We start from the raw sequence: 22,450 nt of genomic DNA on the forward strand, positions 1-22,450 counted from the left end.
TACAATGTTGCAAACGTAAGCATTACACTAGCAGCAAAAAATGTGTTTGTCTGCTTTTACAAAATGAAACAGTAGAAAACAGAAAAACATGTTTTTTTCTTAAAAAAAAGCCTAAATGAAATGAAGCCTAACGTGTTCATGAGCTGATGCAATACATTTTACTTTAAAAACGCTTACATTACTCCCTAGATAACTGTTATAAACGCAGTCTTCTGACCTAAATTCAACTCCTAAATCAAGACAAGTCTCAATGTTTTTGAAACTGACATTTTCAGATTCGAAAACAAAAAAGAAAAGAGTTGAAAGTGAAAAAAAGATTCAAAACTGAAAAACAGTTTTGAAATTGAAATTTTGAGTTTTAAAACCCTCAAAATAGAACATTTGAATATGAAAATAGCCGTTTTAGAATAGCAGAATGTTTTGAGTATTTTACTATTTTTTTTGGTCAAACACTAATCATTTTTTTCAATTAGTTTTATTTGGGTTCACGATTTAGATCGACGTCCACGTCTACACTCTTAAAAACAGAAACACATCTGATGTGGAGGGAAAATATAAAAATTGTCAAATCCAAATGCCACTTTTTTTTTTTTTTGCTATTTTAGTTATTCTATCAGTTATTAATGAATTAAAACAGTATTTGGACTCAGCAGTTAATGACAAAACTGTGATTACACTACTCATTTCTAACAACTGAACCATAAAAATGTAAAACTCATGTTTTTAGGAAATCACTGAACAGTAGCAGTAGGTGAGGGATTTTTTTATTGAAAATCTATATTTTAAGAATAATGGATTTTATTATTTACTTCAAAGACATTTTTTTCAAAAACAACTCTGTTAAAATCATTGATGTCGTTAAATCAGAGATAACTGTGGTAAAAAAAATAAAATTGTCATTTTTTTAATCAAATATTTTTCCAGAAATGCTAAAACAAAGAAACAAACATGGTTTAACCTCAAAAAAATATTTATTTGCCACAACACACCAACATAACTCCACATTTAAATACATTTTGAAATTAAAACAGGTGATCGGAGCTTTACTCACATATAAAAATATGTTACAAATGAATTTGTTCTGTGAAAAGAGACGTTGCGTTTCTACAATCTACAGTTGTTCAGAGAAGCTCTTTGCTTTAACCCGTCACAATAAAAGCATGTTAGCACTGTGTGCTTCACAGTGGAGGCGGCTCAGGCACATAAATGCGTTTAGTGTTTGGCCTTTAACCCTTTAATACAAAATCTTTAACTTTTCAAGCATTAACACGATAATTCCAGTAGATTCTGAAGGAGAAAAGCGGCGTGAGCCGCTTTTCTCCTTCAGAATCTACTGGAATTATCGTGTTAACAATTAAAAAATTACAGTAAAAAGTCAAAGAACATAGAAAACTGGAACTGTGGTGTTAAAGGGTCAATGCACCAACTACAGGCAGCTGTGGGAGAAACAGCACCCACACGGAAGGAGAAACTGCATGTCCAAATACACCCCTGAGCTAATGTGTGAGGCCAGCAGGAACTCCTCATACTGGATCTTAAAGGCAGATGTTGACTTTGCATTGAAAAATGAAGCTCAAGTGTGTTAAGCTGGAAAAACAAAGAGGAAAACAACTGGAATTAACATCGTGACACAATGAATTTGGCGAGGAGGAGACACTGAAGTCATCCAACTTTCTTGTTTTCTTAGCACTCGTGGGGTCATGAGGAGAAGCTGCAGGTCGGGATCTATGGAGCTAAATTGGGGCCGATTATTATTTGAAACCCAAATAAAACAAATTGAAAAGATTATTGGTGTTTGGCCAAAAATGATTTAAAATGTTCGAAACTTTGTGCTATTCTAAAATAAACATGAATATTTTCAGCTTTAAATGTTCAATTTTTTAGGTTTCAAAACTCAAAATTTCCATTTCAAAACTTTTTTTTCCACTTTCAACTATTTTTTTTTGTTTGTTTTTGAATCAGAAAATTTCAGTTTCAAAACCTTTGGCCCCGATGTGGCCCGACTACTACAAAGGACCAATCAAAATCGATGATAGGGAGGGTAAGTTCAGTCTGTGTATTCACTGACGGAGGATTTGGATAACTACGGTCAGAAAATGGCTGTATTGCCTTCAGTCAGCAAAAGAAAAAGGAAACAAACATGAAGAACAGCTGTGTTTATTGTGGGGCTCAAACTCCCATTTCCTGCATGAGAAAAAGTTAAAGAGCAAGCGCTCTAGTCCTGAGGTCACAACAGATAACGCATGCAAGCATTAGGATGTTTTCTATGGCTGTTTTTAACACGATAAATGAGGACTGAGGGGCTGGGGAAGACGACGGATACTGTGGAGGTGGAAAAACGCACATGGAGGGATACTATTGATGTGTGAGGGGAAGGAGAGAGTACTGCCGAAGACCCCACCCAGACTCTTAAGCTGCGGGGAGGGGGATAACGAGGACTTTTTGAAGGGGATGGAGAATTCTAGATGCTGTTTAGGATGGATTTAGTGCCAATTAGGAGACGTTCAATTTAGGAATTGAAATTTTGAGTTTTGAAACCTAAAAAACAAAAGTTTACAAGTTTATTTTAGAATAGCCTCTGGTGGGAGGTTGGCGCCAGTGTTCGGCAGCGGAGCCACCACCAGTGTGTGAATGTGTGTGTGAATGGGTGAATGGGTGAATGGGTGAATGGGTCTGTGACTGTGAGATGCTTTGGGTCCTTGAAGGAGGGTAGAAAGAGCTATACAAGTATACGCCATTTACCATTTTTTTACCATTTAGCAAAAAGTTTATGAAATTTTAATTTTTTTTTAATATTTGGATTTCAAATATTTAAGGCCCTAAAATAGCTCCATAAGGTTCTGCTTCACCCGTACATGGAAAAGGACAGAGAAACCAAGGACAACACCTGGTCAGAGAATGCCCCACTGCTGGCTGGGCAGAAACGGTCCGAAACGATGGAAGCTTCACCTCTGCAGCAGGTTGTCACACATCAGGACTTGAAGGGGAAACAGAAGCTCTGCGCTTGTTTTGATTAGTCCTTAGAGATTAATCTCAAACACAGAACAGTTCCTGCTCCTCCATCATGCAGATCAAACAATGGAGACTAAACACAGTTCATAATTCTGAAAACTGAGATTCAGACGCTTTGAAGCCTGAAGTCTTTATGCCGTTTTACTGTGAGTGAACTCAACAAGTCTTAAGAAAAATAAAAACTTCCAAAAAATAAAACAATACACCTACATGACTCAAGTTACTGCTTTCATTTAACAGCAAATGATAAACCAAACATTTTCCACTTTCATTTTTGCTATATACATCTTAAAAACAAATATATTTTATAAAAAAAAGTAAAATTGATGTTGCCCTTTTCCCTCCTGATTTCTTAGTAAACGTGTTTAATCCTTTGTAATCTTCTGTTCTCTGTTCACTTTTACATCATTAGATACTTTTGTACTGCAGTGATTTTTATGCCGAAAAAAAAAAGCTAACACAATCCAAAAAGTTCCTAAAAGCTGTGGAAAGCCCAGCGATGACGGCGCCCAGCAGGAATATCCGCACAAACATCCGGTTGAGTGGGAGGGCTCCTGCTCCAGCGGCACACAGCAGACAGGAAAGGAGCTTTACGCTGCAGATACAGAGGGAGACCGCCTCCAGCAAGAACATCACAGGTGATGAATCTGGCGAGACGTAACCATGACAACGGTCTTCTCCAATAGATCCACTGGAAAACCCTTTCTGTTCCCTCTTCCCAATTGTGAAAACTCGGCTATGAACTGAGAGGAGGAGCTCGTCTTCATGGAAATGTGGTTTCTTCTAACATCTGCTTTGTGTCAGAGATCCACAGATCCTCAAAGACTCCCTTCTTAAGAAACGCTGTTTAAGGCTTCCCTTCTCAAGAATGTGTGCATCATATCATTCCTCGAAGAAGTCCGTAAAACTGTGGTCATTAGTTTCTTCCAGTTAAGAAGAGTCCAGCCAAAAGAGGATGTGAATGTGGTCAATGCGAGGAAACAAGGTTGCTCTAAAACTTAGTTAACGACTAATCGGTGGTCACGTTTGCACGGCGGGGCTCTTAGTTTGGAGCTCTGGTTTGGTTTCTCTTAGAGGAGTTTCTTGGACTGCGGCTGAGCCGGCCCTTTGGAGCAGGATGCGGTGTCGGCAGACAGGACCGCCATGATTTCTTGAAGTGCTTTAGCGATCTGAGCTCCAAACCTGTGCGAGTCCTGCGGAGAGGAACACAAAGATGGCGTTCAGCGACTACAACCGCACTGACAGGAAAGGAGCAGATAGAGTCCGAAAACTGAGAAAAAGTTCTGCTTAAAAAAATACATTTCAACTGTAATGGTGAATAAAGTGGCTGAAATTTGCTTTGATTTAGTTCAATTTTAATTATTTCATACATAATTGGTATCAATTTTGGTTTCTCAGCTTTCATCGTCACTTCAAACAAGGAGTGTCAAACTCAATCACACAGGAGGCCAAAATCCAAAACACACCTTAGATCACGGGACGAACAGGAGAAACATTTATTAAACACTAAAACTACATTTTAAAACTGTAACTTCATAACATAATAATGAACTAGATATATAGCATTACCTGTGATAATACTAGTGTGAATGTTGTAAGCTGAATTTGGCTGCTGAAGCTGATAACTGATGCCAAATTAGCCTAAAAACTAAAGAAAAAAATAGTCCAAAAAGCTATTAGAATTCCAATTTTTAAAACTTTAAAACAAACTTTTTAGCATAATTATGAATAATAAAAAGGCAGGAATATTATTCCAGAATAAATCAACTTAAACCTTAAATAACTTTCTATATTTTACTCTCCATAGACATATATTTTGTCAAAATTATACAAGTTAGAAATAAGTCCAAGATAACATCGGGTCATTAATAACAATAAAATAAAATGATCTGGAGGGCCGGATCCGGCCCCCGGGCCTCACCTTTGACACATGTTTTAAACTCAACATCATTTAGAAATTCTTTCTGAGGTGGAAATATTGAAGCTTATTTGCTCTTTTAAGTATGTAACCTACAAATTGCAGGTACAAACGATGCACTTCTAATTTCCACCAAAAGTGAATTATTTGTTTTGTTTGTCTGGAGTACACGAGGAAACAAACTTGTCTTCTTCAGACACTTCCTGGATAACGAGTCTGATGGAGCTTCACGATTGGGCATTAATCTCTCCATTACATGACTTTAGAAAAGCTGCGGCTGAGCCTCTGTCAGCACGGAGCAGTTTACTCCTAACTGTCCTTACAGTTGATATGAGCCATCTGCGGGTTAGAACTGGGTAAACCTGTACGGAGCATGAGGGTGGCCTGCAGGAAATACCGGTGACTTCTCGATGAACCCGTAAGGAGAATGGTCATGTCGTTTTATGGGCATGCTGCGGGCGACAGGTCTGACTTAAGACTACATGTGAGACATGTGAGACATGTAAGTAGGTGAGAGGTATTTTTGAATCCTGCGTACTGAGCCAGGGCCTGTTGGTTTTGTGCACGTGAGACATGCGCGCTCCTCATAGAGCTGGGCGATATAATCAATTAAATTTGTTGTTTTATACGATCAATTTTTTGAAAACCGATATTTCATTTTCCCAGCTCTCTGCTCTCTTGGACTTCTGTAGTTCGGTGTTCGTCTCTTGCAAAGTGCAGACATGAAAGCTGCAGCTAGCAGAGGAGATTCTTCAATGAGGCAGAGAGAGAGGGAAAAAAAGAAAAAACAAAAGAATAAAACTTGCATCCCGCAAAAAGCCCCCACCCCAGCCACCACCTCCTCCTGCTAATCGTCTCGGTGAAGCCTTCAGCTCTCTGGCTGATGCAGCAGCTGTGGGGATTTTCAACAGGATCCAGACAGATCTGGAGGATAAAGCTGCTGGTCTACAGCAGCAACAGAACATTTACAGAAAGTGTTGATTTGAAGACAGTGCTGTTGTTACACACTGACGCTAGCATGCTACGATAGCCGCTAATGCTAACGAGCTGTTACCGTGTCTCCTATATGTAAAGACAGAAGATCGGTACAAAGTCAGACAATGTTTTCAGATGAGCCAAATAAATACAACATTAACTCATAGTACATTTAGAAAAAATGTATTTTATACATATAATAATACCAGACATGAATCCACTTTGTACTGTTAGTATTCTCTTTATAACATTAGATCTAGATGTTGAGCTGAAAACATAACATTTTTTAAATAAAATAAATTTCTTAGTGAAAATGTGTCCAGTAAAAAAATATGCTTAGTTTTTTTTTTTTATCTACTGGCCAACTTGGCTGGTGAGTCAAAAACTTCAAACTTGGAGCATCAAAGCACAAACATCAACATGAGTTTGACGGCTGTTGCTCCCAAAAGTGTTCTGCTGAACGACTGTATCACTTTTCTTTATTAGCTAGCGGTAGCTCACTGCTACAAACATTTTTACAGTTTTTATTTAGTTACATTTTGTCTTCGAGACAATTTCCAAAGAAAATGTTCAAATAAAATAGTTGTAAAAATATTCTGTCATTTGTATTCTTTGTTAAAGAAAGTAAATATAGGGAGAAAAGAAACATCTATTAAAAACGAAACACTAAGTGCAGCTCAGGGCTCACCCACTCAGGTGGACCCCAGCTAAAGGAGACTTACCGTTTCACCGCAGGAGTGCTTAGAGGACACATGGAAGTTGATCATATCTTCACCGACGATGATGTATGAAACGCCATAACCGTCGTCAGCGACCTGAAGACAGAAGCAAAAAGCACTTAAGTTCTTCTCCTGTGCTGCAGAACGAAAACATTTGGATCTGTCTCCTATTCCATCATTTAGAAAAGTTAACCCTTTAACACCGGAAATGTCACAGGTGACCAACCTACAGAACACATGCTCTTTGAAATACTGCAACTCTTTGATCGTTTACAGCAGGGGTCAAACTCAATCAGGGCCGAAATCCAAAACACACCTTAGGTTGCGGGCCCAACAGGATAAACATTTATTGAACACAAACTACATTTAGAAAACTTTAAACTTTATAACATAATTATGAACTGGATATATAGCATTACCTGTGATAATGCTAGTGTGAATGTTGTAAGAGGAATTTGGCAGCTAAAAATGCTTAAGCTGAAAACGCTGAAGCTGATAATAACCAGCTAAAATATTAGCTAAATGCCAAATTAGCCTAAAAAAAAAAAACAAAAAAAAAAACTTAGGTTAGCCAAAACAGCCAGCATGTAGCTGAAATAACAGCTAAACTTCAAAATAGCCAAAAAACTGAAAAAAGCTTGAATTTGCCAAAACAGCCAGCATGTAGCTGAAATATTAGGTAAACTCTCAGTAAATGCGAAAAAGCTAGCACCACTTCAAAAAGGACAAAAAAATTTGAAAAAAAGACTAAATTAGCCAAAGCATGTAGCTGAAATATTAGCTAAACTCCAAAACAGCCTAAAAAAATCTTAGTAAATGCCAAAATAGTCCAAAAAACTAGCAGAATGCCAATTTTTAAAACTTTAACTTTTTAACATAATGATGAATAATAAAAAGCCAGGAATATCATTCCAGAATAAATCAACTTAAACCTGAAATAACTTTCAATATTTTACCTTTCATAAAAATATATGGAATTTATACAAGTTAGAAATGAGCGCAAGATAACATCGACCATTAATGACAATTAAAATGATCTGGAGGGCCGGATAGAATTACTGGGAGGGCCGGATCCGGCCCCCGGGCTTTGACTTTAACACATGGTTTACACAATACCTGTGGAGCAGCTGATTCTGGTGCAGAGAAAAGCAGCTTTTCATATTGGCTTTGCAGCGTTTTGGAGAAGCATGATTTACATAGAGCATACAAACACTTCACTGATGTAAATTGTTGCATATCAGCCCGAGGCTGCTTTACTGTCCTTCAGAATCCATTGGAATTCCATGAATTACCTAAATCAGGGGTGTCAAACATAAAGTATAAAGATGTTGATGTAAAATAATGAAAAAACAAGTTTCTAGCCCAGGGTTGTCCAAAGTCATTCCTCAGAGATGATGTCATACATGTTTTCCAATCAACCCGCCATTGAAGCTCCTTACTAGCCAAACACACCTGATCCAGGTAATCAGCAGCAGATAAGGCAGGATTTCTGGAGCAGGACTGATCTGTTCTAGCCCATTCCTGTGGCGAGTTATGGTTATTTAAAGAAATGGCTGCAATGTGGATTTTCCGCCACTAGGGGAACCAAAGGGAAAGAAATACCAGCATAACAAGAGATCAAGAAATAAACTATTTCTGTGGAAGCGTGTGCCACGTCTGGGTAAGATACGGTTCCCTGCTAGCCTCACTGATGTTAATTTGCTATAAAATGATCAGGTGTGACACCACAATTACCAAAAGATTACTAGGCTGTTTGAGGCATTTTTTCCAACTGAGAAAAACAAAACAAAGCTACAGACAAGTTGACCTCAGGTTGTTTTGTTATGTTACTGGTCCGGTCCACTTGAGATCAGATGGATTGAATGTGGCCTCTGAACCAAAATGAGTTTGACACCTCTGGTCTAAATGGTTAAATATTAAATACTAAAGCTCCGGCGTTAAAGGGTTAACTTGATTGATCAAGATTGATCAAAGAGCAAAATTCTTCTAAGCATCAGAAAAAGAGTTCTCCATTATGTTACCCTTAGATTACTGCCTTGTTTCTGACAGCCAAAACCTGATCAACCACATTTTGTCCCTTTTGCTCACATGTGGGCGACTCTGGAAGACTTTGGTACTTACAGGTCCAAACCCTCCACCGAGCGATACGAAGTCCGGGTGGTTCTTCAGGTCGAACAGCTCCATCTGCTGCACCGGAGTCTGGCTGGTGGAGAGGCGCCACGGCTCTGACAGAACCTGCGTTTGGTTCAGAGGAAAGAAAGCAGGCGAGGAAACAACTTCATGAGGATGTGGATCCAAAACGCTGCTTTCATGAGAGCAAGCCTTTGACTGTAAAAGAGAACTGGACCGGTCAGAATGCCATCCTTCCGGTTCCAACCAAATGAAGCCTATTCAGTTGGCATTTTTTCATAGTGCAAAGCCGCCATGTTGGAGCCTGACATCATTAGTAAGCAGTGATCGGTCTGAGTCATCGTTTCTACGGCAACCACCATCTCCAATCAGGAGTGAGCTTGTTAGAAGTCCACACCCCTGACACTTGAAAGCGGGGATTCATACGCTTCAATCATCATGGGGGCCCAGTGGCTTTATAGAGGAACTGATCATTCAGTTTACAACTTCAATAACTTCCAATAAAGAAAAAAATATGAAAGAAAGACAATTTTCAAGAAGATGTTAAAAAACAAATGTATCAGCGCCAGAATGGTTATTCTGACCAATAGAATGACTGAGCAATAGCCGTTTATTTCTCTATAGAAGTCTGTGGGATTCTGGGTTCTTGGAGCCAGCAGGCACTTCCTGTTTGGAAATGGAGGAGGGAGGAGTCACACAGTCCAGTACTCTTGTACCAAGGGTTCTCAAAGTGCGGCCCACAGGGGTTTTGTGACCCTCAATAAATCATAGTTGATGGTTATTTAATTTTCCCGCTCTTATTCTACCTAAAACAACATGAGGGGGCACAGATTCTATCGGGTCGCTGCAGAAGAGATTTGCTGTAGAAGAAACAACTATTTATTAATTGTTCATTGTGAAACGCTTTCATAATAAAGTAACTTTCATAAATTGTGTTTCTTATCCTAAATTAGCCAAACAAAGATCATTTTATAACATAAAACGCTGTTGTTGTTTTATGTAGAATATGCGGAAAAATATGCAAATACGACAAACTCCCCAAAGCTATGTAAAGTTTTACGAATCAAACCAATGCGTGAGAGCGGGGAAACACATTCTGGCCGGGGGAACGTACCTTGGCTCAACACCGGCGTAGAAAGCCCTTCAATATATATGAAAGTAGCTCACATGGACATCACACAGCTCTGATGTTGACCAAATTGATGATATTTATCAGTTAAAACAATGTTTCAAATCTTGCTCTGTCTGCTCTGTTAACTGTACAAATGACACTTGGTCATTAAAGTTACTAAGAACAACATTTTTCTGTATATCCATTGACCCCCAGTGTAATGTCGAGTTCCTAATTTAGCCCTCTGCTACAAAGACTTTGAGAACTCCTGTCCCTCCATATATTCTAATGAAACACTACGTTTTACACACAAAAACCTTCCATCTCTCAGTCGTCACACCACAGTCTGGAGGAATCAGCACATTTGTGTTTTCTGTGAAATCTTAGCTCCATCTTCTTTATAAAGCTGCTCTTCCTCCGGGCGTCGGGGGTGGTGGGGGGTAAGTTCAGCTAGGCCATGAGCAGACTGGGGGTTGGTAACCAACAGCATTTTAGGAGGAAATAAACACACTAAATTAGGAGGAATTCTATTTTCAGCTTTACTAGCGAGGCTCTGAAGTAGAGCTGCCACAAACGATTATTTTAATAGTCGACTAATCACCGATTATTTTTTCCGATTAGTCAACTAATCGGGTCATGCGCAAAGTGGATGTAAAACACACATCTTAACCACCAATAGCTTTAAAGTAACTAAAAACTGGATATATTCACACTAGCATTATTGTAGATAGAATGTAAGCTGAATTTGGCCGCAAAAGATGCTAGTGACGATAGCTGAAGAAGCTGATAGCCAGCTAAAATATTAGTTAAAGGCCAAATTAAATTAAAAAAAAAAAGCCAAAGTTAGCCAAAACAGCTAGCATGTAGCTGAAATATTAGCTAAATTCCAAAACAGCCTAAAAACAAAAAAAAAGCCCAAGTTAGCCAGAACAACTGACATGTAACTGAAAAATTAGCTAAACAAAAAAATAGCCTAAAAAATGAAAAAGCCTAAGTTAGCCAAAACAGCTAGCATGAAGCTAAAATATTAGCCAAACTCCAAATTAGCCTAAAAAACATTAATAAATGCCAAAATAGTCCAAAAAGCTAGCAGAATATCATTATAACTTTCAACTTTACTACACCCCGACTCCATATAATATAAAGTAACGACTAATCGACTATTAAATTAGTCGTCGACTATTTTAATAGTCGATTAATCGTCGATTAGTCGACTAATCGTGGCAGCCCTACTCTGAAGCACTGTTCTCTCTAAGATGTGCACGTGTTCAATCGCACACAGCTCCCAGAACCTTTGTCCTGCACACAAAATAAAACTCCTACTGAACTTATAATAAAATTATCAAATAAAACAGGGGTGCTCATTAAGGACATGTGGGTAGATCACAGCTCATCAGAAACAAAAAAAATAAATACATATTAAAAAAATAATAATACGCCCATGAATAATCTTCCTCTTCCTCCCCGTGAATACATCCCTTGATTGACATGCTAATCGGCCAATCGAACATCCTCTGATACATAGGTCACTGCGGAGCGGAGTTTGGTTACTTTAAAAAAATGTAAAAAGAAAAAAGTTCTGCAGACATTCAGCCGGTCAGCGGAGAACGTCTGTCAGTTGGACTGCTGTGTCCCCGACGAAGGACCAATCCAGCCCTCAGGAGCGTTTAGTGACTTACACCCCATTCATCCCAGCCGTCCTGCCACGGCCGCTGTTCCCGCCCGGGGGATCCGATCCCGCTCAGGCAGCAGGATCCTCCCTGAGCTCTCGAACCCTCACCACAGACCAGAGACCGCCATCACGCAGCTCACAGTTTACAGCAGAAACGGGATTGTTGCTGTTTTCATTATAAACGCCTCATCTGTTCTATTTATGTATTACTATGAAGATGATAATACGTAGGATTATCCTAGGATTCATAGACGTAAACGAATCAATCTGGACAAGGGCTACAATCACTGGAGAAGGGAGAAGGACAAACTAAGTCCCCAAGCAGCAGACTTGCACTGACTGTGATATCATTTAACAAGAACCTTCATTTATGGGTAATAATGATTAAAAGAACATTTAAGGGATAATTTATGAGTTTAAAATGGTGCATGATGTAAAGTAAAAAATGTCATCTCTAAAATGTGTACATGTTACACATCTTCTACCAGGGCTGCTCATTCCTGGTCCTCCAGATCTACCACTCCACCTGTTTCCACATCTCCATGGACACCCTGATTACCTGGACCAGGTGTGTCCATTCAACCAGATTGTGGAGACATCTGATGGAGCTAAGCAGCAGCTGGCTGGGCTTGGATATGGTAGACCTGGAGGACCACCGAACAGCCCTGAATGACTTTTATCTAAAGATAAAGAGAACAACGGAAGGAGGGGGCCTCGCTCAGTCCAGTTGTTCTTATATACAGTCTATGGCGGGAACATTGCTCTGAAGTCGTCTGGAAGCACATCTTTTCTTGTGCTTTCTGCGGCGCTTTCAGCTCCATCGAGGCCTCATTTGGACTGGGACATTGAGCGGCTACAGCTGAATGCAGCCTTTAAACTTAAACGCTAACATGTTTCCTCAGAGTGGACTTTCCCCCACATGAACACTGGACTTTTCCAACAGCTGTCAAGTGAAATCTCAACTCTCTCATAGGGTAATTATAGTGAACTACAGGCTTATCTCAGCCAGGCCTTTGGCTTGATAAACATCTGTGCTACACGTCGTCAGTCTATTTTCTGACGGGATTAAGGAAGGAAGTTGTCCCAGTTCCAGCTTCCTCTCTCCATGTTCACTTCAGAGATTCAAGAAACTAAAATCTGAAAGGACAAAGGAGCCAGCAGAAGTGAGAGTGGACGGTTGAACTTCTGCACTGTGCGTTAACCATCACTTCTGCTCTACTCTCACACATTCGTTGAATTTATCTGGAAACAGTGGCTTTGCATTCTCATCAAACAGGAACAGAAGACGCGGTGGGGAAGCGAAGCTAGAAGCAGTGAGGAACTCTGGCAGTGAAGAGGCGAGCCGCTCACCTCTTTGAGGAAAGGTGAATCCACGCCCAGGTACTTGGAGACCACGTACAGGCAGAAGAGGTGTCGGTCTATTCCAGCTCCGGTCATGGCCATGCGGTACAGGTTCTGGTGCTTCTCAGAAGCCTGGCGGAAGAGACGTTTGCACTGCTCCGGTCCCTGCAGAACCACATCAGTTAGAAACTCTGATATCCAAGATCTGCTCCCAAAAACTCCAGTACGAATATTTCTGACATCCAAGGTTGCCGTTTTATGATCTTTATAAATATAGTGGAGTGTAGTTAAAAAAAAAAAACATTCAGACTAATAATTTATTGCTCTAAAATGCAGAATTTTGTTGGATTTTAATTATTAGAAAACAAAACGAATGAGCTACTGTCAACAGAGGTAAATAACTCTTCAAAGTAAAGCTTTTGTGAAAGTTCTCAGTTTCAAAGTAAAACTATCAAGTTAGAAATAAAAAAAAACTGAAGTTCAGTTTTCTGAAAAAAGTTTTGAGAAAAACATTTGTTTTAAATATATTTTATGATAAAAAAAAACTATTAGGGATGTAGCTTCAATCAAGACTCGATTCACAGTTTAAAGTCACAATTTTGATTTGACAATGAATTAAAGGGATTTTAAGGTCAAGTATGTTTTATTTTAGTCCCTTACATCAAACTGTTTTCCTACTAACAGAAATGATTCAAGACAAATAAACAATTATCCATAATACTGAAATGATCCCAAATTCTTTCATATTCTGTTCATGTTGTGCTCCGTGTGAGATGGACCTACTCCTGTCATGGATCTACTGGAGCTGCAGTCAGCTATAGGGAGAACATTCTCAGGATTTACAGCCACATGATACGAACTCTACAGTGATGTTTATGTTTTGTTTACTGCTATAGTGATCCAGGAAGTTGAGAAAAACTACTGAGTTTGACATTCTATGAAATGATAAAAATCTTTTTTTTCATAACCTGTTTTTTTTTTGTTAAGTTTAGTTGATCCTGATATTCTGTTGTAAACATATTATCTGAATGGAACCAGTAAAAAGACGCACATATAGCAACCATTCATACATTTAAATCAAATAGCGAGAAATGAGGTTTGATAAATTGTTGATCTTGATTGGTGAATTTAATTATAAGTGACGATCCAAACACACAGCTTCTTCTCCCTCAGTCAAACTGGAGATGATTAACTAAAGAACTTTCCCGACAGTTGATGGGAAACTTTTAAGGAGGTTTATTTTTCCAGCAACCGTAAACACTAGATTGGTTTGATTAAAAGCCCGGCTGAGTGGGGAGGCATCCATTACCTCTCCGGCCTCCAGAGCTTTGACAAAGGCGCAGCTCTGGTTGGAGCAGGACCGGACCGTCTCTGTGCGGCCCTCCCTGAACAGCCGGGTCATGGAAGCTTCGTAGGTCAGGCAGAAGCTGCCACGGTCCTGGAACCATAACAGAGAGCGTCATGAAACATCAATCCTGAACACCACATGTCAAAGTCAAGGCCAGACGGCCGGATCCGGCCCTCTGAGTAATTATATCCGGCCCCCAGATAATTCTATTGTATTGTTATTAATGACCCGATGTTATCTTGAGCTTATTTCTGACTTGTATAATTTTGACAGAATACATTTTTATGGAGAGTAAAATATAGAAAGTTATTTAAGGTTTAAGTTGATTTATTCTGGAATAATATTCCTGCATTTTTATTATTCATAGTTATGTTAAAAAGTTATGGTCTTAAAGTGTTAAAAATTGGCCTTATAATAGCTTATTGGACTATTTTGGCATTTACTGAGACTTTTTAGGCTATTATGGAGCTTAGATAATATTTTAGCTGTTTTAGCTAATTTGGGCTTTTCCTTTTCATTTTTTTTTTAGCCTATATGGAGTTGGGCAAATATTTACATGCCAGCTGTTATGGCTAATTTAGGATTTTTTGTTGTTTCGGTTGTTTTAGAGTTAGGCTAATATTTCAGCTACATACTAGCTGTTTTGCCTAACCTAGTTTTTTTTTTTTTTTTTTTAGTTTTTCAGGCTAATTTGGCATTTAGCTACTATGTTAGCTGGCTATCAGCTTCAGCATTTTCAGCTATTAGCACTAGTATTTTTAGTGGCCAAATTCATCTTACAGCATTCACACTAGCATTATCACAGGTAATGTTATATATCTAGTTCATAATTATGTTAAAGTTAAGGTATTAAAGTTTTAAAAATGTAGTTTAGAGTGTTCACTAAATGTTTATCCTGTTCGTCCCGTGACCTAAGGTGTGTTTTGGATTTGGAGCCCTTGTACTATTGAGTTTGATACCTCTGACCTAAACCATCATAACCCCACTGCCTCAGTGGAACCTGTGACTGCTGTTAAAGGACTTCATTGATAGAAGAGAGAAATGCTCCAACACTCCTCTACATCCTCATTCTCTTTGTTTATTCTCTTGTGCTTCTTCTCAGGACATTTATTTGACTTATATTTTCTTCATTTCAAAGGACAGAGGAGAAGTTCTTAATAATGTTTCTTATCGTTTAGAAACCTTTATTTTAACACTTTTCTTCCATTCGTAGCATCCTCAGATAGAAATAATGAATGTCTGGTCATTCTTTAAAGTTCAGGAGGTACAATCTTAAAAAAGAAATCATCATCACAGTCAGACAGGCGTAGGAGAAAGCAAACAGAGGACATCTTTTTTCAAAGTGTTCGGTTGTTACCCTGAAGTACGCCAACTGCAGGCTGATCTGTATGAAGGCGTCGGGGCTGACACGGAGTTTCTTGATCCTTCCTTTTCCAAAGTCTCTGAAGGGAAACACATGGCAGTCCACATCATCTGCAAGAGCTCTGGCAACAGTCAAGGAGCTGACAACCTGATCCTGGACCTGAAATCAGAACAAAACCTTCACGTGAGCTCTTTACTGTGAATAATCCAGGCTCGGTTTGGATTAGAAACATACATTTAAATGTATTCTCTGAGTTTGACTTGTGTGTAGGAATTAAAACACTTTGATCAATGGAGCTAATGAAATGTAATCTGACAGTCAGATTTTCTTTAACAAGCAGCACATGACACAGAAACACAGAAGGTCCCCAGACCCCACTCCGAGCAGACAGCTAGAGAGAGGATTTTATCTCATCTATTGCTCCTCTGATGTTTAAGGAGACAGCTGAGACTTTGGCCTGATCCGAATACTCCCCGTCTCCCTCCTCCTTGATTTGGAGGGGCAGTTTAAGTCAAAGTCGTGTCCGGAATTCTTATTTTTTAGATTTCACACTCCAAACAGAGGGGTCTAAAGTCCGCTATCGTGAGAGTAAACCATGTTGCGCTAAGAAGCTCTTTTCTTCACTTTGGTGTGCTCTGAACCACAGAAGTTTACATTTAAATGTAAGTAAAGACTAATAAAACCGCGGTTGTTATGTTTATTCCAGCGCTGGAAGCTCCACGCTAAAGCTAGCGGATGACGTCATTGAACCAAAGTCTTGTCTGAAATATTAGAGACCATTTTTTCATCACCCTCCATTTGGAGCAATCACGGAGGGATAAACGAAGGGAGAAGGCTAAGGGGAAGGGACGAGGGGAGAAGCGGAGAATTTGGATCGGATTAACTTTAGACTTTTATTTCCCCAATTGTGCATTCCCCAGAAATAAACCCAGCTGTTCCAAAAGCTGCTCATTCCAGAGTAGTAATTCCAGAATCTGTATGTGAGCAGGACAACACACTGCAGTGATGAGCAGCTCGACCTCTTCACCCTCTCTGTAGAAAGGTTTCACTCATGAGCAGTGCTGCCACAAACGATTATCTTAATAGTCGACTAATCAACGATCATTTGTCTCCAATTAGTCGACTAATCTGGTCATGTGAAAACTGGATGTACAGCACAGATCTTAACCATCATTAGCTTTAGATTAACTAAAAATTAGATATATAGCATTACCTGTGATAATGCTAGTGTGAATGCTGTAAGCTGAATTTGATGAAAATGTCTGAAAACACTGAAGCTGATAGAAGGCTAAAATATTAGTTAAATGCCAAATTAGCCTAAAAAACGTAAAAAGAAAAGCCTAAATTTGCCAAAACAGCTAGCATGCAACTGAAATATAAGCTAATCTACAAAATTGCCTGAAAATCCTTAATAAATGCCAAAATAGTCCATAAATCTAGCAGAATGCCATTATAACTTCAGCTTTACTACACTCTGACTTCATATCATATAAGTAACGACTAATCGACCATTACATTAGTCGCTGACTATTTTTGCATTTCATTGAGGGGAAATAAGAGTTCTGGTTCACACAGAACAGGTAGACTCTCCTAATCACCTGAACTAGAGACACCTGTTTGAACTGATCACCTGTAGAAAACACACCTGTCCACAGAATCCGTCAGACTCCAAACTCTCCTACACGGAAAGACTAAAGAGCTTTCAGTGGATTTAAGGGAGAAGATTGTAGACCGGGATGGACTACAAACCATCAGCCACAAGCTGGAGGTTAAAGGTCACAACTGTTGGAGCCAAAATACCAGAACATGAGCTTCAATCCACCTGTAGGTCTGGAGGTCCAAACCAGATCTGACCTGGTGGGTTTCCATGATCATGAGAACAGAGAGAGATCATCCTAAAACAGCAGCAGGAGTTAGATGATGATCTGAAGCAGCTGGAACCACATCACCAAGAAAACTATTGGGAAGACTTTATGCTGCAATGGTTTAACGCAAAAAGGTGCTGGAAAAGTGAGTTTTTCCTCCCTGGATGGGTTTTCCAACAGAAAATTGACCCAAAACAAACAGCCAAGAAACCCAATGAATGACTGAAGAAGAAGCAGATGAAGGTCGTGGAGTGGTCAGGCACTCTTTGGACCTCAGTCCTCTAGAAAACCTACAGAGAGCTGAAGCTCTAATGCCTCTTTTCCACTGAGTGGTCCGACCAGACCGGTCCCCTCTCGGCCGGTTTGGAACGGTCCTGGCATTTCAAGTGAGCGTTGGACCATGAAAGCTCATACGGGGTGTAGACTGATGATGTAGCTGTGTGTCAAAACAGTGAAAGAGAGTCTGCATCAGCTGACTCAGAAACAGAGGGAAAAGAAAAAGATAACCACGGAGGATCATTATAATCTGGAGCTGAAGAACTGCCTTTTGTTCTGAATTAAAAAGGGGAAACATCTTTTCATGTTGATCAACACTCCAATGTTCTTCAATAAATGTTTTACAAAGCAGATCAGAAGTGTTTTTGATGAGTTTGGATCGGTAGCGGACATTCTTCAGCTGCAGGCGTCGGTGGAGACACAGAGGAACTGGCGTGTGTGTGCGTGCACGTGTCTCCGTATCCGTGGATTCTGCGCGTCTCCAGTTCTCAAACCCCGCCAATAAGGGAAATAGTGTCTGTAAAGAATTTATTATTCTTTGCAAGAAGATTGTGGGTGTTGTGAAATGAGTGCGCGTGCTTCAAACTGTGCGTTTTAGCTCGACACGGTGCAAGAGAGGGCAGGGGAAAGAGTGCGTACGCGCGTGCACGAGGGAAGCAGCGTGCGCTGCGAGGAGACAAAGAAAAACAGGCAGCGCATTAGCGTGCCGACGGTTGTTGTCAGTTGGCAAAGCAAGGAAAAGTAAGAATAAAAGGTTCCTCTCAGATCTGAGAGTGATTCTTTGTCTTCAAGCTCTGGAGGCTCTGAAGGCTCCGAACACAGAGGAGAACCCCGGAGGAAGAGCAGAAAATCTCCCCCGCGTCCCCCAACCACGGTCGGGAAACAAAGCAGGAACGGTTCAACACCGGGGGCGAAGAAAAATCCAGCCGAAAAGAAGATAGAACTTAATATTTGTCGTTTGCATCGAGACGGTCCTAAAAAGGTCGTCCAATATCATTATCTTTTTAATTTTTCCCTCCTCAGATTAACCGGCGACAGCCAGTCTTTAACCTGGACCACAGAGATGAAAGTACCGCTGAAAGCGTCCATCCTTCAGGTGCAGCTCCTGCAGCAGATGGTGAGCTTCATCGTACTGGAGAGTTTCTGAATGATCTCATGAATCCAGACATGGAGAGGAGATATTGTAGAGCTCCACACAATAAACAAACCTGATCTCTCAACATCATCCGTGTCTTCACCGTGTATGAGATATACAGTCAGTGCTTCCATGGAGAGATGAGGCTAAAAAACTCAACAGAAGCTCCTCCCACACACGTGTGAAGCCTCAGGATATGAACACATTTTTGAGCAGCAAATCTGACCCGCATTAAAAGGCAAGTGTTTGATGGAAATTTGATGAGCAAATCACAGCACAGCATGAACAAGTCTTTCTGGTAGGGAGCTTCACATCCCCCATGAAGTGCAAATACATTTTTAACAAATCATTTAAAGTGGATCTCTTGATTTTATGTCTATCAATCACTGTTCATTAACCTACTGCTAGGATGACAGACTAACTATTTATTTATAAGTGGGCAAACCTACAAAATGAGCAATGGATCAAACACTGTATAAATCTGCCCTAGACTTTACTGTTTCCAATTTAAACATGAACTGTGTGATGGTGACAAACACGCTAGTCCAAAAGACATTTATTTTAATGTGGAGAGTCAAAACAGTCTGCTGAAAACATGGATGTCTGCAGCCCTCATCGTGCTCAGAACGACAGAACGATAGAAGGACAGGAGGTGAGGCTTCGGTTCCACTAAACACCTCATTTCTCATCATTTACAGCAACACCCAGCACATAACGGCATTACTTCGTAGAGAAATGTTTGTCAAATCCTCACATGCAGGCGTCGACTGTAAACACCACCCTGACATGAACCGCTCAACCTCAAAGAACGCTGTGGTCTGCTCTCATGTCTGCGTTAAACACAGGAAGACTTTACAACTACCCAAAATTCAAACTCATTCAGATGAATCATCCACTAAAAGCTGGATAAAGTCTCCCGCGTGCAGACAGCCAGAAACAGAAGAATCAAATCAATCACAGAATGACCAGGAACAAACCACTGCGTTCATGTTCCGTTTCTGATGGGGGGTTTAGTGTGCTTCTATTCTTATCAACAGCCACACCAGAGATAAAACATGTCACGATCTCTGTGATACTAGACCACACATGCTACTGCAAAAAACACTTTTTTTAGAAATCCTTGTGCGTGCATGCACAGGGTGGTAAACTTAGGGGAAAAACATTTCCCTTTTCCTTTTGATTTCATTCACTGGTCAGTAATTTTTGGGACTTTCAGTTCCTCCCAGAATCTTCAATGAAACAAAAATGATCTCATTCATGCTTATTTTGTGACTGCAGGGGATTTTTTCTAAAAACTCAATTAAGTTTAAGTCTAAACCTTTTGTCAGAATCTTTCAAAAATCCCAACTATGTACAATAGATCTGATGTTTCAGATTGAATTTTCACTTGAATCTTAATTCCTTTATTTTGCTCATAAGTAATATTTTTTAAACAATCCAACACCCGTGTTGACTTGTGTCTTCAATAGGATCACAAGCCAAATTAAATACGTTTTTTTAAACAAGATTTGTAAATGCTTTATTCTGACAAGAACGGGATGTGAACTTTGAGGATTTAAATCATGTGTCAAAGTCAAGGCCCAGGGGCCGGATCTGGCCCTCCAGATCATTTCATTTTATTGTTATTAATTGTCCGATGTTACCTTGCGCTTATTTCTAACTTGCATAATTTTTACAAAAAATGTTTTTACAAACAGTAAAACATTGAACGTTATTTAAGGTTTAAGCTGTTTTTATTCATATTATTGTTAAAAAGTTAGGTTCTTAAAGTTATAAAAGGCTGAGTCCCTTCATTTGGTCTAGTCCAGAGGTCTCAAGCTAGCGGCCCGCGGGCCATTTGCGGCCCTTAAGTAATTATTTTGCGGCCCGTGCATTAATATCAAAGTTCAACGTCTACTAAGCAACATCTTCTGCATGTCCACGGTTTGTGGATGATAGCTTTGCATTTGCTTTGTGATGTTTCCGTTTGCTTTATGCTTAAAACGTTGCATTTGCTGTTGTCGTTGGATCTGGTTGTTAGAAAAGTCCTTAGCAACAGTTGTTAGCGTCGTTAGCTCCTGTCGTTTTACAGGACACACAGAAGATATAGCTTAGTAGTACAAAGACAAACAAATGTTCAACAAACTTGTTCAGTCGACACAGACAATGGATGCAAAAACATATTTTTGGCACAAATGGAACCCTATACAGCCCATACTCTGCCTCCAGGTCAATTGAGTTTGACAACCCTGGTTTAGACACTGCTGTAAAAATACAAAAACACATTCTTCATGTTGTATGAAAGCATGGGTCAAGTGTTAAAGCTAACAGTGCAAAATAAGAAAAAAAGATTCTATATTTTAATAACAAAGACGTGTTTTGTTGCCTTTGTTTTTTCACCAAAGACTTCCTGCTAATTATACTTCTGGCATACATGTCAGAGTAAAACTTTTCCAAGAATGAAAGAAGCCTTAAAACCTTTGAATTTCTCACTGGTTACACCAGTAAAGAGTTTTCCTCTTCAGGTAAACTGAATTGAGATGAACTTAGGGATGGGTGATGTGATGGTCGATAACTATTTAAAGCAGTCATTGAATGGTGACTTACAGGATCTCTGCAGAGCCTTTTGATGAAGCCATCAATGTCTCCTCAGATGTTCTCTTGCAGTCATTTCTACCTCCACTTTTCTGCCTCACTGACAGTTTGATTTTGAGTCGCCAAAAAATTCTGAATTTCCTTGTATTTGACACCGATCTGGAAATAAAGCTTCACAAGATGCTACACGTCTTTCATCTTCTGATGAACAGACAACTTTGGTTCTTCTCTCTTTTCTTGCAAGTTTATGTGAAAAAGTCAAATTTAGCCACAGACTTTTTAAGTCATAAATATACATTATTCTCAAAATGTAACCGTTATGAGATACGAGATTTAAAGCCGTAATTAACTTTTTTTGTTTGTTTGTAAACTGGCCCTAATACTCACAATCACAACTCCTAAATGTTGTACAAGTGTGAGCCACAAGTCCTGTTCTCTCATTTTAAACCTGTTTTCAACCTTTTTTGAGCCATGGTACACTGTTTTTCCTCGACGTAAATCGTGCAGAAAAACTGTCATCTGGATTGATGTATGGTCTCTCCCTGATCTTGCAAGCAGTATTTGTAAAAATTGAGACACAAAAATGTAAAGTTGCAGCTGTTTTTCCTAAATATTGACAATTTTCATTGAAAGTACCGTATTTTCTGGATTATAAGCTGCACCTGCTAAATTTAAAAAAAAGAAGAAAAAAAAAGAAATACAAGCCGCACTGGACTATAAGCCGCAGATATCTATGTTGAAAAATGTGATATTGACTGCATGTAGAGAACAATTTTATATTGTGAATGTACATGTCTGTACCTGCTGTCTCCAGCGTCTCAGCATAGATTCATTGATGCTAAGCTTGTGTAGACCAGTGCGGTTTCCTACCTAGATAGCAAACTCTATGGCCTTCAACTTAAAATGTGCACCACACAAACTTTTTTGTGGGATTTCCATGATAAAGGATTGAGGATTTGAAAAGAGTTAGTTAGTAATTTGTCATGAGTGTTCTATCTGCTAAAGAAAAAG

General features: G+C 39.4%; 1 protein-coding gene across 1 annotated transcript in view; it reads right to left on the bottom strand.

The window, feature by feature from the left end:
• Positions 1 to 2,805: 2,805 nt before the first annotated feature.
• cpt1cb (carnitine palmitoyltransferase 1Cb) overlaps positions 2,806 to 22,450 on the bottom strand; it is a 55,718-nt gene continuing 36,073 nt past the window's right edge. Inside the window, exons 14-19 of the mRNA XM_024272637.2 lie at positions 15,584 to 15,748; positions 14,188 to 14,316; positions 12,888 to 13,043; positions 8,746 to 8,859; positions 6,628 to 6,720; positions 2,806 to 4,205 (exon numbers count right to left, since the gene is read on the bottom strand). Coding sequence (XP_024128405.1) covers positions 4,083 to 4,205; positions 6,628 to 6,720; positions 8,746 to 8,859; positions 12,888 to 13,043; positions 14,188 to 14,316; positions 15,584 to 15,748 — 780 coding nt within the window. The 3' untranslated portion in view covers positions 2,806 to 4,082. The remainder of the gene's footprint in view (positions 4,206 to 6,627; positions 6,721 to 8,745; positions 8,860 to 12,887; positions 13,044 to 14,187; positions 14,317 to 15,583; positions 15,749 to 22,450) is intronic.

This window comes from Oryzias melastigma, linkage group LG8, assembly GCF_002922805.2.
Source record: "Oryzias melastigma strain HK-1 linkage group LG8, ASM292280v2, whole genome shotgun sequence".
NCBI classification, from domain to species: Eukaryota; Metazoa; Chordata; class Actinopteri; order Beloniformes; family Adrianichthyidae; genus Oryzias; species Oryzias melastigma.